Source organism: Musca domestica, unplaced genomic scaffold (genome assembly GCF_030504385.1).
Source record: "Musca domestica strain aabys unplaced genomic scaffold, Musca_domestica.polishedcontigs.V.1.1 24, whole genome shotgun sequence".
Classification (NCBI taxonomy): Eukaryota; Metazoa; Arthropoda; class Insecta; order Diptera; family Muscidae; genus Musca; species Musca domestica.
Genome location: NW_026712272.1, coordinates 11,804,462 through 11,826,947, shown reverse-complemented (window position 1 = coordinate 11,826,947; position 22,486 = coordinate 11,804,462). Strand labels below are relative to the sequence as shown.

The 22,486-nt window shown below is 36.2% G+C and overlaps 2 protein-coding genes across 2 annotated transcripts; one reads left to right on the top strand and one right to left on the bottom strand.

Moving 5' to 3' along the window:
• Positions 1–2,196: 2,196 nt before the first annotated feature.
• On the bottom strand, positions 2,197–17,851 carry LOC101895768 (ubiquitin-conjugating enzyme E2-17 kDa). Its single transcript, XM_005178630.4, has 3 exons — positions 17,501–17,851; positions 3,354–3,639; positions 2,197–3,282 (listed from the first exon to the last, which is right to left on the bottom strand). The coding sequence occupies exons 1-3, from the start codon at positions 17,542–17,544 to the stop codon at positions 3,157–3,159; spliced, it is 456 nt and encodes a 151-aa protein (XP_005178687.1). The 5' UTR covers positions 17,545–17,851; the 3' UTR covers positions 2,197–3,156.
• A 1,441-nt stretch (positions 17,852–19,292) lies between these two features.
• On the top strand, positions 19,293–21,887 carry LOC101895945 (uncharacterized). Its single transcript, XM_005178631.3, has 6 exons — positions 19,293–19,485; positions 19,746–19,865; positions 19,934–20,094; positions 21,230–21,329; positions 21,396–21,446; positions 21,510–21,887. Exons 2-6 carry the CDS (start codon positions 19,752–19,754, stop codon positions 21,591–21,593), a joined length of 510 nt encoding a protein of 169 aa, XP_005178688.1. The 5' UTR covers positions 19,293–19,485; positions 19,746–19,751; the 3' UTR covers positions 21,594–21,887.
• The last annotated feature ends 599 nt before the right edge of the window (positions 21,888–22,486 follow it).

Genomic DNA, 22,486 nt, shown 5'->3' with positions numbered 1-22,486 from the left:
ATCTAACTCTACTAGGGCTGAAGTTATGTGTTATCAAGTCCTTGAGAATATCTTCTGCCTATCAAAGGTAGAAAATTTCACTAAATATATGGCCAAAAATCGAAAAAGGTTTTAAACAAAAAATTGTGAAATTTTGAAAAAGAAGTGGTGCTCGAAATACAGGATGAGATGAAAATATTATTCCAGTGATAGGTCATTATGTTGTTTACAAGCGTACAAAAGCATTTTGGTGAGAATATTCCGGAAAAAAAGTTATTCGTGATGGAATTCAAACGTGATAGTGTGATTTCTTTATATTTGGCTGGAGACCCACAAATGGCTATCGTTAGAGCACTCCAGCATTTAAATATGAATAAATCTTTTGTATCTCGTACCATCGCTCGTTACCGTGATACTGGTAGCGTAGCTCGACGTCAAGGAAGTGGACAGACAGAAGAAATCAGTAACATCAGCAGAAATGGTTTGAAAAGTGGAGAAGCGATTTGATCCAAACCCGAGTCGCGGTGGCCGATAAATGGCTCGTGAGCTGAACATATCGCAATATTCCATTCGGCAAATATTGAAAAATGAAAGAAAATAGACTCAAAAGAGCTAAAGAGTTGCTTGGCTTGGTCGAAAGTGGTGAACTGCCGAATTTGGTTTTCTAATACGAGCCAAAGGTGACCAATTCGAACAAATCTAAACTTATTCTAAAAGTTGATGCTATTTCCGACATTTTTTGTTTCATTCAATAAAATTAAAACAAAATTAATTATGGCGTTAAACTTTGTTCCAGTTTTTTATCTTACCCTCTACACCCCATGTAGCCATTTGGCTGAGGGTATAAAAAACAACGTGTAGTAATTTTTCATATTATTAAGATTAAGGTTTTTTCTTGAATTTCATCCGTTTGCGTCGGAGTAACCTAGAGGAGAGGGCCTTTTCTTTGAAAAATATTGTCTATAAAAGTATGATATTGCCGACCTTCGAACTCGACAAAAGTTCGATACAAATATTACGAACAGAACAGAGAAACATATATCAACTCCAAAGGTTCTACATTGAATTTCCTCTGCAGAAACAAAGCTGGTGGTGGCATTTCCGACCGATTACAGTCCATTGATTCTATGCCACTGCGTCGGCGATAATATAATTCCTACCATCCTAAACCTAACTACCCTTTCTCTAAAAATTCTGCTACGGACTTTTTTCTTCCCATTGCAAGAGGTTGTAATCAAAAAAAAAAATCTGATAAATAATGAGGCAAGAATACTGTAAGTGCAGCAACTTAAAAAAAATCTGATAAATAATAAGGCAAGAATACTGTAAGTGCAGCAACTTAACGTCATGTCATGTAAACTCCAGACACATCCTTATTCGCATACAATAGTTTATGCCATTCAAAAGCGCGTTTTTGATCCGGAGGTAACTGAGTTTTGTAATAGCAATTGGGCTGATACAATACATACAATCTGGAAGATAATTTTTGCCAAAAGATGATGTGCCTTGCTTAACACTTCCGATAGTCATTTGCGACAGCCCACTGTCTAATTTGAGGTAAGATTTATGCACATGACATACTCGATCGAAATTGCAAATTAAATCTAAAAAAATACACAAATATTGCCTTTGCGCCCTCTCCAAATCTGGCATACCCACCCTTCTCCAAACCTTTGACCTCTTCCCATTTTCCCAAATTCCCCAACCAAACTAATTACAAATCATTTGTATGTTTTTTTACCATATAATTTAATAATGCTTTGCTTCAGATTTTATTTTATTATTATTATTTTATATTTTTTAATTACATTTATAATAGTAGTAATTATAAATTTACTTTTTAACATAATTCTAAGATTAAGATTGAGAATAATTTAAAAAAAATATATATTTATAAGAGAGAGAAAAAAAGAAAATAAAACGCTTAGGAAAAAGGTTTATTCATTGGTGTGAAGGAGAGGGTGAAAAAAGAATGAAAACAAAAAATTAACGATAAAATAAGAAAAAGAAAAATAAAACAAACTAAATGCTGGATTTCTAAAAAAAAAAAAGATCTCAGAGAGTTGTTGGTTTGTTGGTTTTTGTTTTGAGAAAACAATTTTTAACAATTTCTAAATCAGATCATTGAGAACTAAAGCTAAGAGCGAAGAAAATAAAATAGTAATAAACAAAGTTTATATTATAAAGTGTTCTTAATTTTCACTTCTTTTTACTTGAATTTATTTGTTTTTTTTCGGTATGGGGAAGGCAAACGAAGAGAAGGAACAGAAGAAGAGATTGATTTGTTTCCTTTAAACATTAATATTTTTATGTTTTTTTTTCAGTTTCGTATGTAATGTAAGTTGTTTATGTGAGTGAGTGAGAAAGTGTGTGTGTGTTTGGAGTTTTAAAAAGATTGTTTGTTGCCGACTTGTTTTTCCTGGGGGACTGGGGGGGGGGGAATATATGGGACAAGGATAACTTTGTTTTATTATGATTCTGTTTTCTGTTTTCTGTTTTACTTATAATGCCTGTCTCTGCCTAGCTGATATTTTAATTTTCTCTTCCTACTTCTTTTTTTGTATTTTTTGAAACAATACAATGATCGCTTCCCACCACATTATATTTTGTTGTTGTTGCTTATTTTTGTTTATTATAATAATTAATTATTTATTGCTATTTTAAGAAAGAATTGCTGGGGACCGGTAGGGGAAAAAACCATGGTGGTTTGTTTCTAAAGAATAAAAGCCTATTTTCTTTTGTTTCCTGTTTTTGTTTTGTTTTTTTGTAGTTCATTAAAAATTACTTTAATTAATTTCTCTTTTGTTTACTTTTTAAGTTGTTGTTCTTGTTGTTTTTTTTATAGAATTTAAAATATTTTTTCTTGTTTATTCAACAATTCTGTGTCTCTGGATGTGTGTCTGCTGCTGACTACAATAATTTGATTTATTATTTGGGTTTTTTCGGTTTTTGGATATTCTTTTTTGTTTTCCTTTTCATGTGAAATGGGGAGCGCAACAAGAGTAGAGGAGGGATTAGTTTTTGGTGTAGTGGCAAATACAGAGTTTATTTTGTTGTTTGGTTTTATAAAACGGAAATGATTGTGAGTATGAACTCCAGGTGAAAATGTTGTTTTTGTTGTTTAAGATTAATTTTTATTAAATTAAAGGCTTTAACGGCGGCTACGGCGGCGGATGGCTAGTCAATGAAACTTTGCTCTACACAAGCTTTCACTCGTTTCTCATATTCCCGGCGATTCTCCTTGTAAAGTTGGGCAGCTGTCGAATTAGCTGGCGAATTAGGATTTGGATCACTCAATAATGACTGTAAATTGAAAAAAAAGAGAATTTTTTCATTAAAATCACTATCCACACAAATTTAAACGTGCAGCCTACCTGTATTGAAGTTAATATAGCTGATACATCATATGTGGGACTCCATCGATTTTGTAAAATATCCAAACAAATACCACCATCGGCATAGACATTGGGATGAAATACTTTTGACACAAATCTAACTGTTGGCGGTTTATTTGGATACTCTTCGGTGAACTCTATTGTTAGTTTGAATGTTCCATCCTCAAAGGGTGTGTCATGTGGCCCGAAGATCACAGCATTCCATATCATTATGTTGTTATCCGTGGGCGCTCCAGAAACACCGGTTGGTGGATCTTCCTGAAGTCTGTAAATGGAACGAAGAACGAAAACAATAGAATTAGTAAAATGAAATAGATAGTTAGCCAGAGCTTCCAAAATAAATACATCTTCGTGAGGTGCTTAAGCAAATTGTATGTCTGTTTTTAATTTTTTTAAATGTTTTGTCAATCTTGTCTTCAATGACTACCAAAGGAATTTTTTAAACACACCTAGAGTCACCAGGACACTTTTTTCAAACTCTATCAAAACTATAATTGAAAATTTTTTAAACAAACTTTTTCAAACACTAGTCTTTTGAGAATATTTTACAAACTCCTCCATACTTGTGGATTTTTTTACAGCCAAATAAATGGATATTTTTATAGCTTGTATCAGAGGCTAAATGGTCGATTTTTTAGGAATATTGTTACAAAATCTATCAGAGTTTATGTAGTAGATTTTTAATAATACTTCACAAATTGATTTTTAGGAATATTTTTACAAACTTCATTAGGGAAATAATCTTAGATTCTCATCAATATTGTTTCAAGTTCTATCAGGGGTATAATTGTAACTTTTTAAACAATATTTTTATACCCTCCACCGTGTAACACCTCGTCCATTTCCCATTCGTCATTGGCCCCATAAGATGTATATATTCATGATCAGCATAAAATTCTAAGTCGATTTAACAATGTCCGTCTGTCTGTCTGTTTGTTGAAATCACGATACAGCTCACATTATTTGACGTGGGCATAAAAATTTAGCAGAACAATTTGTATAGTGTCTAGGTTTTGAAAATGAGCTATATCGGTCCACGTTTTAGAATAGCCCTCGTATAACCGCAGCTCAGAATATTCGGTATTTTGATGATTTTTGACACATTTTTCCACGGATTTGTCTAAAAATTGGTTTTGTAGTTCGAAATGAGTTCTATCTCCGGTGGCGGAACATGGTATATATAGGTCCACGTTTTGGTATAGCTCCCATATAACCGCACCTCAAGATATTCGGTATTTTTCCACGGATTTGTCTAGAAATTGGTATTTGTCGTTCATAATGGGCTCTAGCTCCGGCGGCAGAACGTTGAACATTCAGGTCCACGGTCTTCTGAGAAAATTATTCTACAAACTCGATCAAAGGCATACTCGTGGTTTTTATACCCTCAGCCATATGCCTAGTGAGGGTATATATCATTTGATATGGCCAAAACGTGCCTCATCGAAAAAAAAAATCCGCCATAAAAGGTCGAGATTTTCGAAAAAATATTATACTGCACAAGAGGGAAAGGATAGTCCAATTTTGCTCTAACTTGAAAAAATTCTAATGTTACCATGATTCGTCAGGTGCGAAAATGAACAATATCGGTCCACTCCATCAAGTACCTCCACCACAAAGGGTCAACATTTTGAATAATTATAACTCTTATAAAATGTGATGTAAGACTCCGATTGTCTTCAAATTTCACACATTCCAATATTTCTACTAACACAAGACCTGGTGTGAAGATGGAATATATCGCTCCACCCCTTCTGGTATCTCCCCCGCAAAGGGTCAACATTTTGAACATCCATGAAGCCTATAAAACACGAAATTAACATCCGATTCTAGGTAGACTTGGCACATCTCAATATTTCCACCAACACAAGATCTATCATAAAGATGGTAGAAATCGGGCCATTTCTTTTGGTACCTCCCCCACAAAGGGTCAAAGTTTTGAATAACCAAAACGATTATAAAATCCGACATTAGCATCCGATTCTCTTCATATTTCACACATTCCAATGTTCCTACTCACACAAGACCTGATGTGAATATGGAATATGTCGGCCCACTCCTTCTTGTATCTCCCGCCAAAAAGGGTCAAAGTTTGAATATCCATGAGGCTCATAAAACTCGAAATTAACATCCGATTCTATTTAGATTTGGCACATCTCAATATTTCCACCAACACAAGATCTGTCATAGTAGAGATCGGGCCATTTCTTTGGTACCTCCCCCACAATGCTTTCAAGTTTTTAAAAAACAAAACGCTCGAAGAAAGAGAAAAAGCATCCAACTCTCTTCAAATTTCACACACACAAACATTTTGCTAACCCAAGATGTGTTGTGAAGATGATATATATCTGCGAACCCCTTCTGGTAACTCACCCACAAAGGGTCAAAATTCAAATACCTTTATCTGTCATAGCTTGTGAAGCAAGTCATCGATTCTATACAACTAAATATTTCTTTCAACCAGAAACCTGAAATGAATATGGAATTTATGATTTCGCATAAAATTGGATATAAATTTTCGATTTTCTCGTAATTTTGGAATACTTCGGTCGACAATATCTGGTAAAATATATTTAAACAAGTAAAAAAGCAGGTAAGTTTGGCTGAGCCCAAATTTTTATACCCTCCACCATTCGGAAAGAACTGGAAATTTTTCAAAAAAAAAAAAAAAAAAATCCCCCGAAAAAAAATCCACCATAAGTAATTTTTTGTCATAGGCTGTAGTAACGATTCCAAACCTTACATACGAAAATTGAAACAGTTCTGGTGAATAATGTCGCAAATATCATTAAAATACCGAATAAAGGGAGTTACCATTGTATGGGGGCTATAGAAAGATGTGGACCTGCACAGACAATTTTCTGTCTAAGGCTGTAGTAAACGTTACGAACTTCAAATATTAGATTTGAAACAATTTCGGTGAATAATGTTGCTTAAATCACCAAAATACCGAAAATAGGGAGGTACCATTGTATGGGGGATATACCAAAACGTGGACCTAACATCGCCCATTTTCAATACCAAACGACCTGCAGACATAATATACATTTGAGTAAAATTTTACCAACCTACTTCATTTCGTTCGGAAGCTAAAGCGATTTCCACATGCGGACGGAAATCGCTAAGTCGACATAGAATTTTATGCTGATCAAGAATATATATACTTTGTGGGGTCTAAAATGTATAATTCGAGGTTAATATACCCTCCATACTATGGTGGAGGGTATAATAATCGAACATTGGCTGAGGGTATACATCTGTCGGCTAACCCGATTGATACTTTTTAACTTGTTTTTTAATTATTTTCATAGCTACTATAAGATCCAAATTACGGACATCTTGACAATATTCCACAAACTATATCAAGCGTATATTCGTGGAATTTTTTCCTTTTTTTGTAAAAAAAATTACAAACTTTTAGGACTCATAACGTTTCACAACATTTAGCTTCTCTTTTCAAATATGTAGGCCACGGGGCACCCTACCTCCCATCTATTGATTTGATATTGACATGGTATTATTGTTAATTAACCTCTTGTGGGAATATAAATTGATACGGCATTTAACCGGCAAAATTTGCAATGATTGCCATCAGCTAGATTGAAAAAACAAAAAACATCTCACCCAGCATACACGCGTATTGCCTATCATTGTAGTCTATAGAATGAGAGCAACAACAACAACGCCAATTCTGTTATTATTTCCGCATATTGCACACATTTTGATTACATTCTATATTTGTTGTGTTACTTTTTGTTTTCTATTGTTTTTTCTTTCTCTGTGGTTCCTTAGTATTTTTCAGTATTTCTACAAAAGTACGACGTAACATATTTAGATTGATTCTGTTAATAATAACAAGTTCAACGTTTTTTGATGGCGAAAAACAAAAAAATTAAAGAATAAAAACAACAAAAACAAAACTAATGAAAACAATGTCTGGCTTTTAGCCAACTAAACAACCAGCCAGCCAGCTAGCAAGTCATCTAACCAGCACTCGAAATGAAACAGCCAGTCAGTCAGTGAAATACAAACATCACAACACCCCACATGCCTCCACCACAAAGACTCTGCTACAATGGCAGAAAGAAGAAAAATAACAAGAACAAAAAGTACAACAAACAATTGAACTGAGCGAGCGACAAGCACCTGATGCAATCACTTGAAAAAATTCTCATAAATATAGATTGATTCGGCGGTTAGCTTGGGGCTTGGTCAGTCTATGCCTGATGACTCGATAGATGGCCTGTTGCTGCAAAACAGAAAAAAAAAAATACTTTAATGATGATTTTTACTGTCTTCCGCCAGCTAATAAATTTGCCTGCGCCTGCATACAACAATATTCATTTACCTATTATATTTTTAGTGCTACTTTGTTTGGCTAGAAATTATGGCTTTTACTTGCTTACAATTTTGTGAAAAGTTTCCAAATTTGTAAAAAAAAAGCGCCAAGCTAAGCAAAAAAAAGTAAAAGTGACGCATCTTTTTTGTTGCTTTGTCTTATTTGTTGTTTCATGTGTTTATTAATAACTAATGCAACAACAACAACAAATTGTACCTTAATTGATTCAGGCATAATGTTATTGTGAATTCTTTCATTGCCATTGCTAATTATCATTTTTGCCTTGCCTTGATTGAAATTATTTATACGTATTTGTTTCATTGATTCTTCTATGACATGAAATGTAGGTATTTTTTCGATTAGTTTTTTTAATTAAGCCGGTATTTTTTAGCCATTTATATATATATATATATATATATATATATATATATATATATATATTTTTTTTTTTAAATACGGACATAGGTACCGGCTTAGACTCAGATACATTGCCAATTTATATTTAAAACAAGTAAAATATCGTCTAAGTCGATTTTGCCGACAGATGTATACCCTCAGCCAATGTTCAATTATTTAAATATATTTTGACTTGTCTCATGATTATTCAAACTGTTGACCCTCTATGGGAGTAGGGGCCAAAGGAATGGGCATAGGACCTAAATAAATAGGATATAAATATTGCGACGTGCCACGTTTGGACTATATCGACTACTTTACTTTATATGAGATATGTGATAATTTTTAGAAAATGTGTGTGGAGTACCATATATAGTCGGCCGAAGTACTCCATTTTCATATTTCATCTTAAAAAAATATTGGTATGGGCAAAATTACAAGAGAATCGGACATTTATATCGAATTTTATGCAAAATCACAAAATTTGGATAAATTACACATCCATATCAGATTTTTGGTTAAGATATATATTTAGATGTAGCAAGCTGTAAAGAGTCGCCGACTTTTTCGCAAGTTATGACAGATATAAGTATTGAAAATTGTGACCCTTTGTGGGTGAGTTACCAGAAGAGGTTGGCAGATATATATCATCTTCACAAAAGATCTTTCATTGGCAAAATATTTTGATGTGTGAAATTTGAAGAGAATTGGATGTTTATTTCGCTTTCTTTGAGCGTTTTGTTTTTCAAAAATCTTGAACCCTATGTGGTGGAGGCACCAGAAGAAATGATCCGATACATCCCATCTTTACAGCAGATCTTTTGTTAGTAGAAATAATGGGATGTGTGAAATATGAAGAGAATCGGATGCTTATTTCGGATTTTATGATCACTTTGATTATTCAAAACTTTGATCCTTTGTGTGGGAGGTACCAGAAGAAATAGTCCGATCCGTACCATCTTTATGAAAGATCTTGTGTTGGAAGAAATATTGAGATGTACCAAGACTGAATGAAATCGGATTTTAATTTCGCGTCTTCGCGTATACTCGAAACGTTGACCATTTGTGGCGGAGGAACAAGAAGGAGTGGATCGATATATCCCATTTCCACGCCAGACTTTGTGTTAATAAAAATATTGTGATTTGTGTACTTTGAAGAGAAGAAGATGCTTATGTCGGATCTTATGATCGTTTTGGTTATTCAAAACTTCGACCCTTTGTGGGGAAGGTACCAGGAGGAATAGTCCGATCTCTACCATCTTTATAAGAGATCTTGCTTTTATGGAAATACTGAAATGTGCGGCTGTTAATTTCGCGTTTCATGAGTATTCAAAATTTTGACTATTTGTGGGAGAGGTATCAGAAGAAGTGGACCAATATATTCCACATTAACGAAAACATTGGGTTAATAAAAAATATTGGAATGTGTGAAATTCAAAGAGAACTAGATACTTATTTCGGATCATATTATTCAAAATATCGACCCTTTCTGGGGTCCGATCTCTACCATCTTTATAAGAGATCTTGCTTTTATGAAAATATGGATATGTGATGTAAACGGAATCGGAGGTTAATTTCGCGTTTCATGAGCTTTATGGGTATTCAAAATTTTGATTCTTTGTGGGGGAGGTACCAGAAGTAGTGGACCGATATTTTCCATCTCCACACTAGAACTTGGGTTAATAAAAATATTGTGATGTTTTCAATTTGAAGAGAATCGAACTATTAGATCACATTTTATAAGAGTTAAAATTATTCAAAATTTTGACCCTTTGTGGGGGAGGTACTTGATGGAGTGGGCTGACATTCTCCATTTTCGCACCTGACCTAGCACTGATGCAAATATTAGGTATTGCAAAGTTGGAGCAAAATCAGATGATCCTTTGCAAATTTCGACCTTTTGTGAGGAAGGTATCAGAAGTAGTGAACCGATATTACCCATCTTCGAACTCGATCTAAGTTTGATAATGATATTACGATGTAGCAAGTTTGGACCAAAACGGGTACTCCCTTTGAGAGTTATCGTGCGCACAATTCAGCCAGCCAGACAGACGGACGAACATCCCTATATCAACACCAAATGTCCTGAAAAACATTTGGTCCAAAGACCTAGAGACCTAGGGTCTTCAACCGTTATTTTGACGAGGCACTTTTTGGCCGTATCAAATGATATATTCCCTCCCTAGCCATATGGCTGAGGGTATAAAAATTTAAATAACACGGTCACGTGCAGGTACTGCGAAGATGAAAATTGGGTTGACCGCCTCTTTTTTGGTACTACTAAAGACTTTTTTCTAATGAGATAGCAAAATATAAAGCCTCCCACTTCCACATCTTTGTTTTAAAGACCTACGTATTCTTACATATTCTCTTCAAGGGTTTAAAATGCAATTTTTGGCCGTTTAATATTTTTAGCTTTTCATTTATTTGGTCCCTCTCCTAAAATTGGTGTTCATATCCATATCACGCATGTCACTAGACAAGTCTTGAGATACAAAAACATCCAATTGATCAAACTTTTTTTACCAAACAGAAATGTGTTGTTTATGGTATTTGGAGTCAGTTCGTATGCCCTTTCAGATCCGACGGCGACCCTACTGCTATGCTATATAATGAGAAGAAGAAGTTTCTCAAGACCATTTCGGGCTGATATTGGTGATTTATACAAGAAACTGGGCTTGACAATGCAGCAATTGCTCAGTGCCGGAACAAAACTCAATGGAAGAGCCAAATTTTCAAACCGAAAAGATGCGAAAGAGAGTACCTTTTTGGTTGATAGATAATCTGCGGAGAAGACCAAAAAGTTAGCAGTATAATATCAAAATCATCAAATCATCAGTTCGAAGGGATAAAGCTCAGGCTCAAAAACTATTCAAGAAATCAGAGCTAAGTCCATTTATCTGGAAATCCGCTCATTTAAATTCGATCATCATAGAATAACTGCATGTGCTTTATAGCTTTTGTTAAGATCTAAAGGCTTTACGTCTACAGAAAATCTTCTTGTCTTAATATAGCTTTCATAGTTGTTTTATCTACATTTTTTATGTCCGTCATTTAAGAAAATTTATTTTGCGGTCTTCTATGTAGTATTATGGATGGATTTCCTATTTATTGAGGAGCTCCTATAGATGTTCTATACGTAACAGCTCCCTTGAAAATGCATGCCTAATCTCATAACCCATTGTGCCACTCTATGGCACCCCTCATAGTTTCCCTGCAGCCTTCTTTTCGGTTAAATGAATTGCGTGTTTGTTTTTTATTTAAAAAAATATATAAATAAACAAAAATATGAAAATGGAATTCTTAGGCTGAAAAATATTTATATTATAAAGGGGTAAAGATAAACAAAATGAAAACTAGACTTTTTGTGTTTTTAAGAAAAAGAATTTTTTCTATTTCATAATCGACGAGGACCAAAAGACATATACAAAATAAAAACATAGCCGAAAATTTATGCGGACAAACCAATCGACCACTTTTTGGTCATAAAGGAAACCCCAATATATTTACCAATTTAATTATTTTAAACGATGAGATTGATATGTGAAACCCTTAAAAGGCTGACTTCATTAAGGAAATTAAAAATTGTCTGCAACTTTGTAATTTAATCTATTGTAAGACAAATGCAAAAAATAATCCTTAAACATTGTCTTCAACCCCAAGCAAGCCTAAGGATCCATGACAAGAATGAAAACAAATGAAAAAAATATGGAAAAAAACTAAAATATTGCACTTGTAATACCAGTTGTTCCTCCCCCAACAAACCAGCCGGACCATTTGCAAAGCAATTTGCCAAGGATTGTATTTCTTTGTTTATGTTCATTTCCTTTTCTTGTTGTTTTGTGAGCACATAACAACACTTTAACAGACGAATGCTTTTTGCTTTTTTCTTTGAAAAGGAATAGGGAAATGGGGTTAGTATGACATACAGCACTCCTTTCTTTTTCAATTTAAGCATTCAACTTAGGATGACTGTTGGGTATTGTTATTTCAATATGAAATATTTAAATAATGAAGTCACTGCATTTATTTTTGAAATTACTTTCTATATTCGTTTGAAATACAAAGATAATATTTGTGGAATATTGACTCATATCTGACAATGCTCTTGGAAACTTAGCTGTTTATTGCTGTTATATTTGCTAGACTATGTTTTTTTAGGTAAGGAAAAACATGATAATACTTATACGGCAATTAAAGATACAGAGGGCTATTAAAGATTATAGATGGCCAGAAAGGAATATTCATAGGCCAATAAATATAAACGTACGAAAGATTACCGAAGAGAAGGCATCATAGACGACCAGCCAAGAGCCTTTTTAACTGACCAAAAGATCCTCTTTTTCGAAGGTTTCCAATATAAGAAACTTAAGTCAACACTCATGTTGGTGATCGAGCAATACATCGCATAGTCAGAGCAATGAGTTTAAATTAGTGTATATAAGACGCGAGCCAGACCCTGGGGACGGTCGGAAGCAAGTCTTTTTGGAAGACCACAAGTGAGTTCTTAGAAATTCTCAAGAGCGAACATTTAAAGATACCAGACTTTCCTGTTCATATCTTCATGATATCTGCTGGATATGTCTTCTTGCTCACAAATAGAGATTGCTTAAATTTGAATCACCACTTTTTCACTCGAAAAATTTCCGGTTTATCCTCATTTGCTTAGGATACGTAACTTCATCTGATCAGTGAATTGATACCATAAACTTTAGGACCACCAGAATATCATTTGCCACCCTATTAGTTCAGGAAACATGGGAAATGGGCGGTTTAGTGCCACTATTGAAGCCAGTCTAGAGTACCCACAAAAATCAGAATCTCAATGGTCCAGAATCCAGTCTGAATTTCAATGGTAATGCCGAAACAACTGGATACGCCGGGAGTCGAGTACCTGATGAAAGCTCTCAACCTGTCGCTATCCACCCACATAGTTCCCGAAGCCCAAAAAGTGGGCCAGGTGCAGGTCGAGGGATATTTAATACCGACCAAGAGCTACCCCAATTCTAGAGGTCACACATTCGACAGCATATCTGCGACAATATGAGAAGTAGGAACAAGGTCCTCAATGCGCTAGCCGGCAGCAATTGGGTTGCGGACAGGGAATCCTTGTTTATCTCTTATAACGAGATAGGTCGGTCTGTGGTCAGCTATGCGGCTAAAGAACTGGCCGAAACAACTAGATACACTGGGAGTCGAATACCTGATGAAAGTTCTCAACCTGTCGCTATCCACCCAAGTTATTTCCCGAAGCCTGGAAAAGGAACCAGGTGCAGGTCGAGGGAAATTTAGTACCGACCAAGAGCTACCCCAAAATTCTGGAGGTCACACATTCGACAGCATATCTGGGACAATATGAGAAGTAGGAACAAGGTCCTCAATGCGCTAGCCGGCAGCAATTGGGTTTCGGACAGGAAAACCTTGTTTATCTCTTATAACGAGATAGGTCGGTCTGTGGTTAGCTATGCGGCTCCAGTGTGGTTTGTGAATACTAGTGCTACGCAGTGAAGGAACATCCAGACCTGCCAGAATTCTGCCCTGAGAACTGCGATAGGGTGCCTCCTCATGACACTAGTGGACCATTTACATGAGGAGGCGAAAGTACTTCCCTTACGTCAGCATAATCATATGCTTTCATATGGTCGATACAACTTCCCCATCCAGGCTTGTCAGGAAGGACATACCCGATCTAGAGAGGTCCAACGCAATAAGAGAGAACCTCTAGATCAAGAAGCCTTTCTGGCAGGTTTGTGTGGCATTCATGCCGATGCAGTCGCTGATGCTATCAGCATTTACAGGATGAATGCCGTCCTAGACAAACCAGGGTAGTTTTGGCGCAATTACGTTCAGGATAGTGCAGTCGTCTCAATTCGTATTGGGCACGAATTGACGAAGGCGTGTGATACAAGCTCGTACGATACGCTGTACCTCTTTAATGGCACAGCCAAACTCATTCCAGAAGATCTCTGGCTACAGCCCCTTCAAGTAGCTGAATTTTTAAACCTGGAGCTTAAACCAGAAGCGAAAAACAAGCATCCACATGTACTGCTACAACAAAAAAAAAATCAATCTTACAAGCAGACTTATCCTTTGCTGCCAGTAGCGAATACTCTTGAGGCTCTACACTCCCCCATGATCAGAGGAAGCTGTCCAGTTGCCGACACATATTAATCCAGGAATCAACCAGAACGTTTATCACGATTCACAGTACTACCTTACGGACAAGTTTAATATGTTGAAGCCCAGTGGTATTTGGAAATAAGGAGTGGAAGATCCGTAGGGACATCATTCAATAACTCGTTGTAGTGAATATCGTTTCTTTGTCTTCCTCAGGATTTCTATGGATCTTTTATATTCAATGCAAGATAGGTCTGATATGGACTATAGATCTGGCATTTTCCATAGGTCCTCTAAATATTCTGTAGTCTTCTAATTTACGTCGAAAAAACTTTCCAATATTTTCCAATTAGGTACAATTTCGCCGGTTGTTATTGTTGGTAGGCATTTCTTTTTTTAGCTCATCTATCAATATTGCTTTTTCTTCAATAATTTTTAATTTCTTTCTCCCAATTTGGGAACAACTCTAGTTTAGTAAAAACTCTTAGATTTTTCCGAAATTTTTTCCAGAGGTATGTATTTTTACCCTGATCCCGGTAAACTATTTTTTTCTTGGGGGACGGACCCGGGACCCCAGATTTTTGACCCGAAAGTCCGGGATCAAGACCCCACCTGGACCCGGATCCACTTACCCGATGTAGACAATATGGGTATCGTTGGAAAGCTTATGAAAATACCTATCCAACAAGGGGTAAGTTGTCATGGTTCGGAAGTTATAGTCAAATTATCGATTTTTTGGACCCGGATTTTTTATGAAACCCCCAAAAAGTCAAAAAAGGGCCCATTATGGGGGTCAACAAAATTGTTTCCAAATTATAGCTGACACTCTTACCTTTCAAAAATGCTACAATTTGTGCTAATACCTTTTTCGGGTCCTGAGATATAGGTCTTTCCATCCGCATAACCCGATTCTAACCAGTTCATTAAAATGATGTTTTTAATAAAAAAGTGTTTATTTCGCGTAGCAGTCGTCGGAATAACAAAAGTTTTCTAAATTTGGCTCTTTTTGTAAATAGCCGGCCTTCGGCCGGGGCTTGAGATTTTCACCTATGGGTATGTCCGACACCGGCTAACGCGAACAAAAGGTTCATAATTTCGGCACTTTTTGTAAATAGCCGGCCTTCGGCCGGGGCTTGAGATTTTCTCCTCTAGGTATGTCCTACACCGGCTAACGCGAACCAAAGTTTTCTAAATTTGACACTTTTTGTATATAGCCGGCCTTCGGCCGGGGCTTGAGATTTTCTCCTCTGGGTATGTCCCACACCGGCTAACGCGAACCAAAGTTTTCTAAATTTGACACTTTTTGTAAATAGCCGGCCTTCGGCCGCGGCTTGAGATTTTCTCCTCTGGGTATGTCCCACACCGGCTAACGCGAACCAAAGTTTTCTAAATCGGATACTTTGGATACTGTAAGTAGCCGGCCTTCGGCCGGGGCTTGAGATTTTCTCCTCTGGGTATGTCCCACACCGGCTAACGCGAACCAAAGTTTTCTAAATCGGATACTTTTTGTAAGTAGCCGGCCTTCGGCCGGGGCTTGAGATTTTCTCCTCTGGGTATGTCCCACACCGGCTAACGCGGACCAAAGATTTCTGAATCGGATACTTTTTGTAAGTAGCCGGCCTTCGGCCGGGGCTTGAGATTTTCTCCTCTGGGTATGTCCTACACCGGCTAACGCGTACCAAAGATTTCTGAATTTCATTCTTACGCAAAATATACCATTTTTTATTGAAAACATAGTTTTAATGAACTGGTTAGAATCGGGTTATGCGGATGGAAAGACCCATATCTCTGGACTCAGTGAAGGTATTAGCACAAATTGTAGCATTTTGGAAAGGTAAAAGTGTCAGCTATAATTTGGCATCAATTTTGTTGTCCCCCATAATGGACCCTTTTTTGACTTTTTGGGGGTTTTATAAAAAATCCGGGTCCAAAAAATCGATAATTTGACTATAACTTCCGAACCGTAACCCATTACCCCATCATGTGACCACTTGTTGGATAGGTATTTTCATAAGCTTTCCAACGATACCCATATTGTCTATATCGGGTAAGTGGATCCGGGTCTAGTCGGGGTCTTGAACCCGGACTTTCGGGTCAAAAATCTGGGGTCCCAGGTCCGTCCCCCAAGAAAAAAATAGTTTCCCGGGATCATGGTTAAAATACCTACCACTGAAAAAATTTTCGAAAAAATTGAAGAGTTTTTACTAAACTAGAGTTAAGCCCCAATTTGTTTTATTATGTTCTGTTATCACGAATATCTCAGAGGCTATGCAGGCAGGCAGCAATGGCAAAGTGTAAACATAAACCATTCGAAGCAAAAAAAAAAAAATTAATCCAATTTCAATGACCTTCGGCGGTTGTGGCGCGGTTGGCTGGCAATATTTGTTTATGGCATAATAACAGCCATTTGGGGTAGAGCGAGCAAATTCACACAAACACACCTTCGTACATCCTTGACATTTCGGTGACTTCTTCAATATGATCCTTGCTTGCAAAAATAACGTTATTAAAAAAACGGCAAAAAAATAAGCAAAACACAAGCGGGCCCAAAAAAAAAAAAAAAAGAAAATGAATTATCCACCAGAAGTGAGGAAAAATACGACATAAAGGAAAATAACTAATAAAAATAGATACAAGAAAAACAGGAATGAGTCAACGCGAGAAAACTATCAGACTAGTAGGAGTCTGGGAGAGAGATGTTGTGTGTGTGCAAAAATAATTGTAACCAAATTTATTTTGCAAAACAACAACAGCAGACTAGCAAACAAAGGCTAACAAATAAACACAAAAATAAAAAAATAGAAAATTCGGGAAGTATTTTTATACAAAAAGAACAATAAAGAATGTGTAAAAATAAAGACGCCGATGATTTTTGTTAATATGAATACAGTGGTGAGAAACAAAAAAAAAACAATAAACTCTGAGAGCAAGAGAGCTGTTAGTCTTATATGAATGCCAAGCAACAACAAAACACCACTGAATTCTGGCAAACAAACAAGACAAAAAAACCCCAAAGTGCTCTCCCAACTAATCATACCGTTGGCGCTCACTCTCCCTCAAAAAGGCACACACACACAAATACACACCGAAATAAATGTAAAGAAATTACACCACAAAATCCAAAGCCAAATCACACGTAATTTGTTGAAATGGATTTTTTCTCTGTTCACACAATTCAAAGATTTCTACAAAATGTTTTTTATATCCTTTACATAGCACAGCGCATTTCATTTATTTCCGCAGTGACGATGATGACGAAACTTCAAATTCTACATACCTTTTAAAATCTCTCATAAGACGTCTTCGTGCGGGAGTCGACATTTTTTTCTTCACAAAATAAAAACTGTTGTGCTGCTCGACGATGAATAAGAGACACTTTCCACTTTTTTCAACGTATTGGGCGAGTAATAAAAAAAATGCAATGCAAATCGTCGTTTTCGCTTTGTATTTCAATGATATTTCTTTCCCTTGATCAAGCGTTCTTTTTTTGCAATTGTTTCTTTTTTCAATAAAATTCAGTCTGCTTTTTTTCTGGGGGGAGACGATATTTAAGTTTTCCCTTCGAGTTGTCACTTCTCACAAATTACGACGTCTTTCTATTAACACGAACAATATTTTACTAGGGATGCGTCAATCGACTTTCGATTAGTCGACCTTTGGTGTGTTGGAAAGGTGCAAAAGTAGACGTCGACTTATGGTAGTGGTGAAAATCGTCATGTTGACGATTACGAAAGTAATCGATTTTGAGATCATAGACTTTTAGTGCAGACTTACATGTGGGGATTTCTTCTAAGGGTTTTTTGTCTCTCTGTCTGTGAAGAGTGAAAAACTTTTATATGCTTCACCACGAAAAATAAGGGTGAGAATAAATAAATCGCTTATTTGACTGGCTTAGTCCTCGGCTGGCTTCTTCGGAAAAGAACAAAGGAGCATAGGGTCAAAATCAAACTGAGTCAACCTAAAACTCCTTTGTTCCTCTACGAAAAAGCCAACCGATGAATTAAGCCAGTCAAAAAAGCTGTTGTATGTACTCTCAACTTAAATGTTTTTTTTTTATTCACGAGAGAAAAATGTTAACGTGTCTTCGCATGGGATATTTTGCGAATATCATAAAGGGATTCCAGAACCTCACATGCTGCCGTCGTTTCCCCTTATAATTTGGCATTAATATGCCTAGCCACGATACCAAGCTGCTTATGTACCGTCACCTTTAAACTAGGATCTAGATACTGTCGACTTAGGTTTACACAAAGGATATATCATGTTCTCAAATAGTCCATCTACCAAGTTTGCCATGCTTTTCAAGCGTTGTTCGTTTTTATAGACCAAACGTTTGTATGGTCAAATTATAGACCAAACTGATGTTGTTTTTGTTGTAGCAGTAGTACATGTGAGTGTTTGCATTATGCTTATCTGGTTTAAGTTCCAGGTTTAAAAATTCTGCTACTTTAACGGGCTGCAGCCAGAGATCTTCTGGAGTGAGTTAGGTATGTTTGGCTGTGAAATTAAAGAGGTCCAGCTTATCACACGCCGGGCAGATGAAACGACTACACCATCCTGAACGTAATTGCGCCAAAACTACCCTGGTTTGTCTAGGCAGCTGGCGTTCTTCAGCTGCAATGGATTGGAGTGGACTCCGTGGATGGCATTCATCCTGTAACTGCTGATAGCATCCGCGACTGCGTCGGTATGAATGCCACTCAGACCGTTCAATAATATACTTTGAAAATCGTTCAATTGAAGCTGCCAATTCTTTGCTTGACATTTGAGAAAAATGTCATTAACACATGAATATATATGTATAGTAATTAAAAGAAGTCAATTTATTTTGGCCAATAGTTTTAATTTTCTATTTTATCCCCAAATCAACTAGGATAATTTATTTATTTTTATTCCTTTCCTCTCTTAATACCATGTCAAATTTTCCCACTTACAAACTCTGCCTACGTATAAATGACCTATTAATACGATTTATCGATAGTTTTAATGGTTGAAAATATCGATATCTCTTTGCTATTCTTTCACTGTGGCAACATTGCAACGATAGTAAGAAGAAGAAGAACCCCATGAGAACCCAATAAGAGAGTACAAAGTAGTCATGAAGAGAGGCTTTGTACAGTTTCAAATTAATTTGTTTACATTTCAAGCAATATAGCATTTAAAAACACGATTACAAATTAAAATAAATTTAAGAAAATTAAATGAAATAATAGTTTAAATAAATAAAACGTAAAATAACACAACAAACAAACGAAATAAAAGGTAATTATAATAAAACGACGATGTGACTCAAGCACGAAAAAGAAAACTTGGCTTGACAAATCAAATGGTTGGTGATCAGGGCGTGCCTGTGTGACTGTGAGAAATAACAAAAACAACAACATGCAGAAACGACGACATCAAATTGGAATTAATGGATAGATGAGATGGGCGGTAGACAGGCCTCTAACAAACAATTTCTTTTATTTAACTTGAAATTCATTTTGGCTGCTTCTCTGATTTAAAACAACTTTTTGTTTTAGATTAAAATGGCCGTCCTAGAATCTTGCTGGTCTCCAATTATATGGTCGAACAATGTTAAGACTGGCAGTTATGCGGTGGCAGCTTATACGGCTGCCATTTCTGTGGTTTTCATTACAATGGTAAGTTTTGCGTGAATGTCTGTCTAGGTTTCATTTAATTGTGGTTTACTGATGAAATTTCATTTCAGATTGCATACATGCTTTCGGGCGGAGATTCGTCTCAACTCTATTCACCACTGTTTGAAACAGACATCAGATCTTCCATGCCCATTGTGGGTGGTTTTTTCATATTTTATTTCATTATGGTCATCATCTCTTCGTATTTGGTGTATTATGGAATTAAAATCAGGTATGAATTCGGATCATATATATAAATTATGGATTTAAAAAAGCTCAAGGGAGTCTATAACGAAGTGAGGCGAGGGAGCCTTTATAGACGAGTTGCAGGGAACCTTCTAGGCAAGCTAAACGAATCTTTCTAGACTAGCTGAAGAGTGTTTCCTAGCCGAGCAGAAGAGAGTCCGACGAACTCATTGGGATCTTTATGGGCAAGATAAAGGGCGGCGAGCTGCAGGCTGTCTTTCTAGACCAGCTGAAGATGGTCTTTCTAGGCCAGCTGAAGGTGGTCTTTCTAAGCCAGCTGAAGGTGGTCTTTCTAGGCCAGCTGAAGGTGGTCTTTCTAGGCAAGCTGAAGGTGATATTTCTGGGTCAGCTGAAAGTGGTCTTTCTAGGGCAGCTGAAGGTGGTCTTTCTAGGCCAGCTGAAGGTGGTCTTTCTAGGCCAGCTGAAGGTTGTCTTTCTAGGCCAGCTGAAGGTGGTCTTCTAGGCCAGCTGAAGGTGGTCTTCTAGGCCAGCTGAAGGTGGTCTTTGTAGACCAGCTGAAGATGGTCTTTCTAGACCAGCTGAAGATGGTGTTTCTGGACCAGCTGAAGGTGGTCTTTCTGGACCAGCTGATGGTGGTCTTTCTGGACCAGCTGAAGATGGTCTTTCTAGACCAGCTGAAAGTGGTCTTTCTAGATAGCATTTCTAGACCAGCTGAAGGTGGTCTTTTTAGATCAACTGAAGGTGGTCTTTCTAGAATGTCACAAAAGTTAATCAATGGCAGGTGTGTTGACAGATAAACAGAATCAATTTTTTTTGAAGGAGCTGCGTGAGTCCTTTATACACTATCCGAATGGTGTCGGTTTAGGAAGTTGTCATCATAGACAGGTCTTTAGAAGTGACTAAGATATTGTATCGATAGTAGACGATCTGAAGGATCCATTATTTTCGACATAATGAGCTTCTTTATGGACAGAAGGAAGTAGGTTAGAAGTGAGTCTTCATAGACACGTCATTACAAGGACCGGAAGAGATTGTAAAAGGACTGTAGAGGGCCTGAATGAGGTGTTCGTAGATGGTCCAAAAAATATAAGACGATATTTACAATAACTTATGTATTATAATGTTAAGTTTTAATAACACTTAAATTTCTACCTTTCCAGCACAAGAGGATGGCTATTGCCTTGGTTGATCCTAGTTGGTGTTGGCATATTATTCCAGCTGGTCTTTGGTTTGTGGCTCATTGGCGGCTATTATATTTATGTAAGCTATAATACATGTAAATGGTTACTTAGGAAAGTAATAACCAAACGTTTCTTTCCTTTTTAGTTGGAGCAAACATTTTCTGCCCTCTTGCTGTTTGTTTGGATGTCCTACAATGTAAGTATATCACTCCATAATTTTAATTCCCTGAAAATTAATATTCACATTCCTTCTTTTCAGTTCTATTGTTGGCTTTGTGTCTTTTCGCAGTATCAAATATTTTTGGAAATACAAAATCCCAATATTGAACTTTTGATGCCATAGAATCAACGAAAGCTTCACTTAGATATTTATTAGTTAATTCCCATTAACAAAATATGCATTTTCGTCCAAAAAACAACATGATGACCAACAAAGACGCATAAAGTAGTTTATAGATTTTAAGTTATACACTCCATTTCAATATATATCAATTTTTTTAAATTATTAATGAGACTAATGTTACATTCCGTCCATTGTTGTTTTGGTAATCCAAAATGAAAACACACCAATTTTTGCCTTATATCTACATACATTTTTACACTATGTACAAAAAAATTATACATTTTTACAATGAAATATTGTAGTTTTAATAAAATGTATAAATATACAATGACGATATATACCACAAACACACAAATTAAAACAATTTCTATAAATATATATATATATTTTTAATTATGTGGATAGATTGATAATTTATCTGTAATAGCTGGAATCTTATAAAAGAACGGCTTGATAAAGAAGAAATCTACAGATGCCAATGAGGAATACTTACATACTCTGTTCCAGTTCCTGCAAGGATCTACTAGTTTTGCTATTCGATATCACAAAGGGCAAATCGGTTATCGTAGTAAAAACTTTTACATTCTTGCAATTCTGGTACAGACCAATTAGTGCAAACTCGGAAAACTTAGGAAATACATATCTAAACAAAATATACAAAAGGCATGTGATGGGACCCATTTCGCACGTTTTAGCCTTTTATTGAAATTGTAGTTGAATGTACGTTTTGGCGAAGTAATATCTGTTGAACATCAAAGACTACTAAAACATTTCCAATTTTGAATTCGGAAAGAGATTCCAATAGATTACCTGTTAAATTATGGATAATGAGTTGGCTATTTTTTCATCGCCTGAAAGTATGCTTTATTTATTACACTTAAAAGTGCAACCTT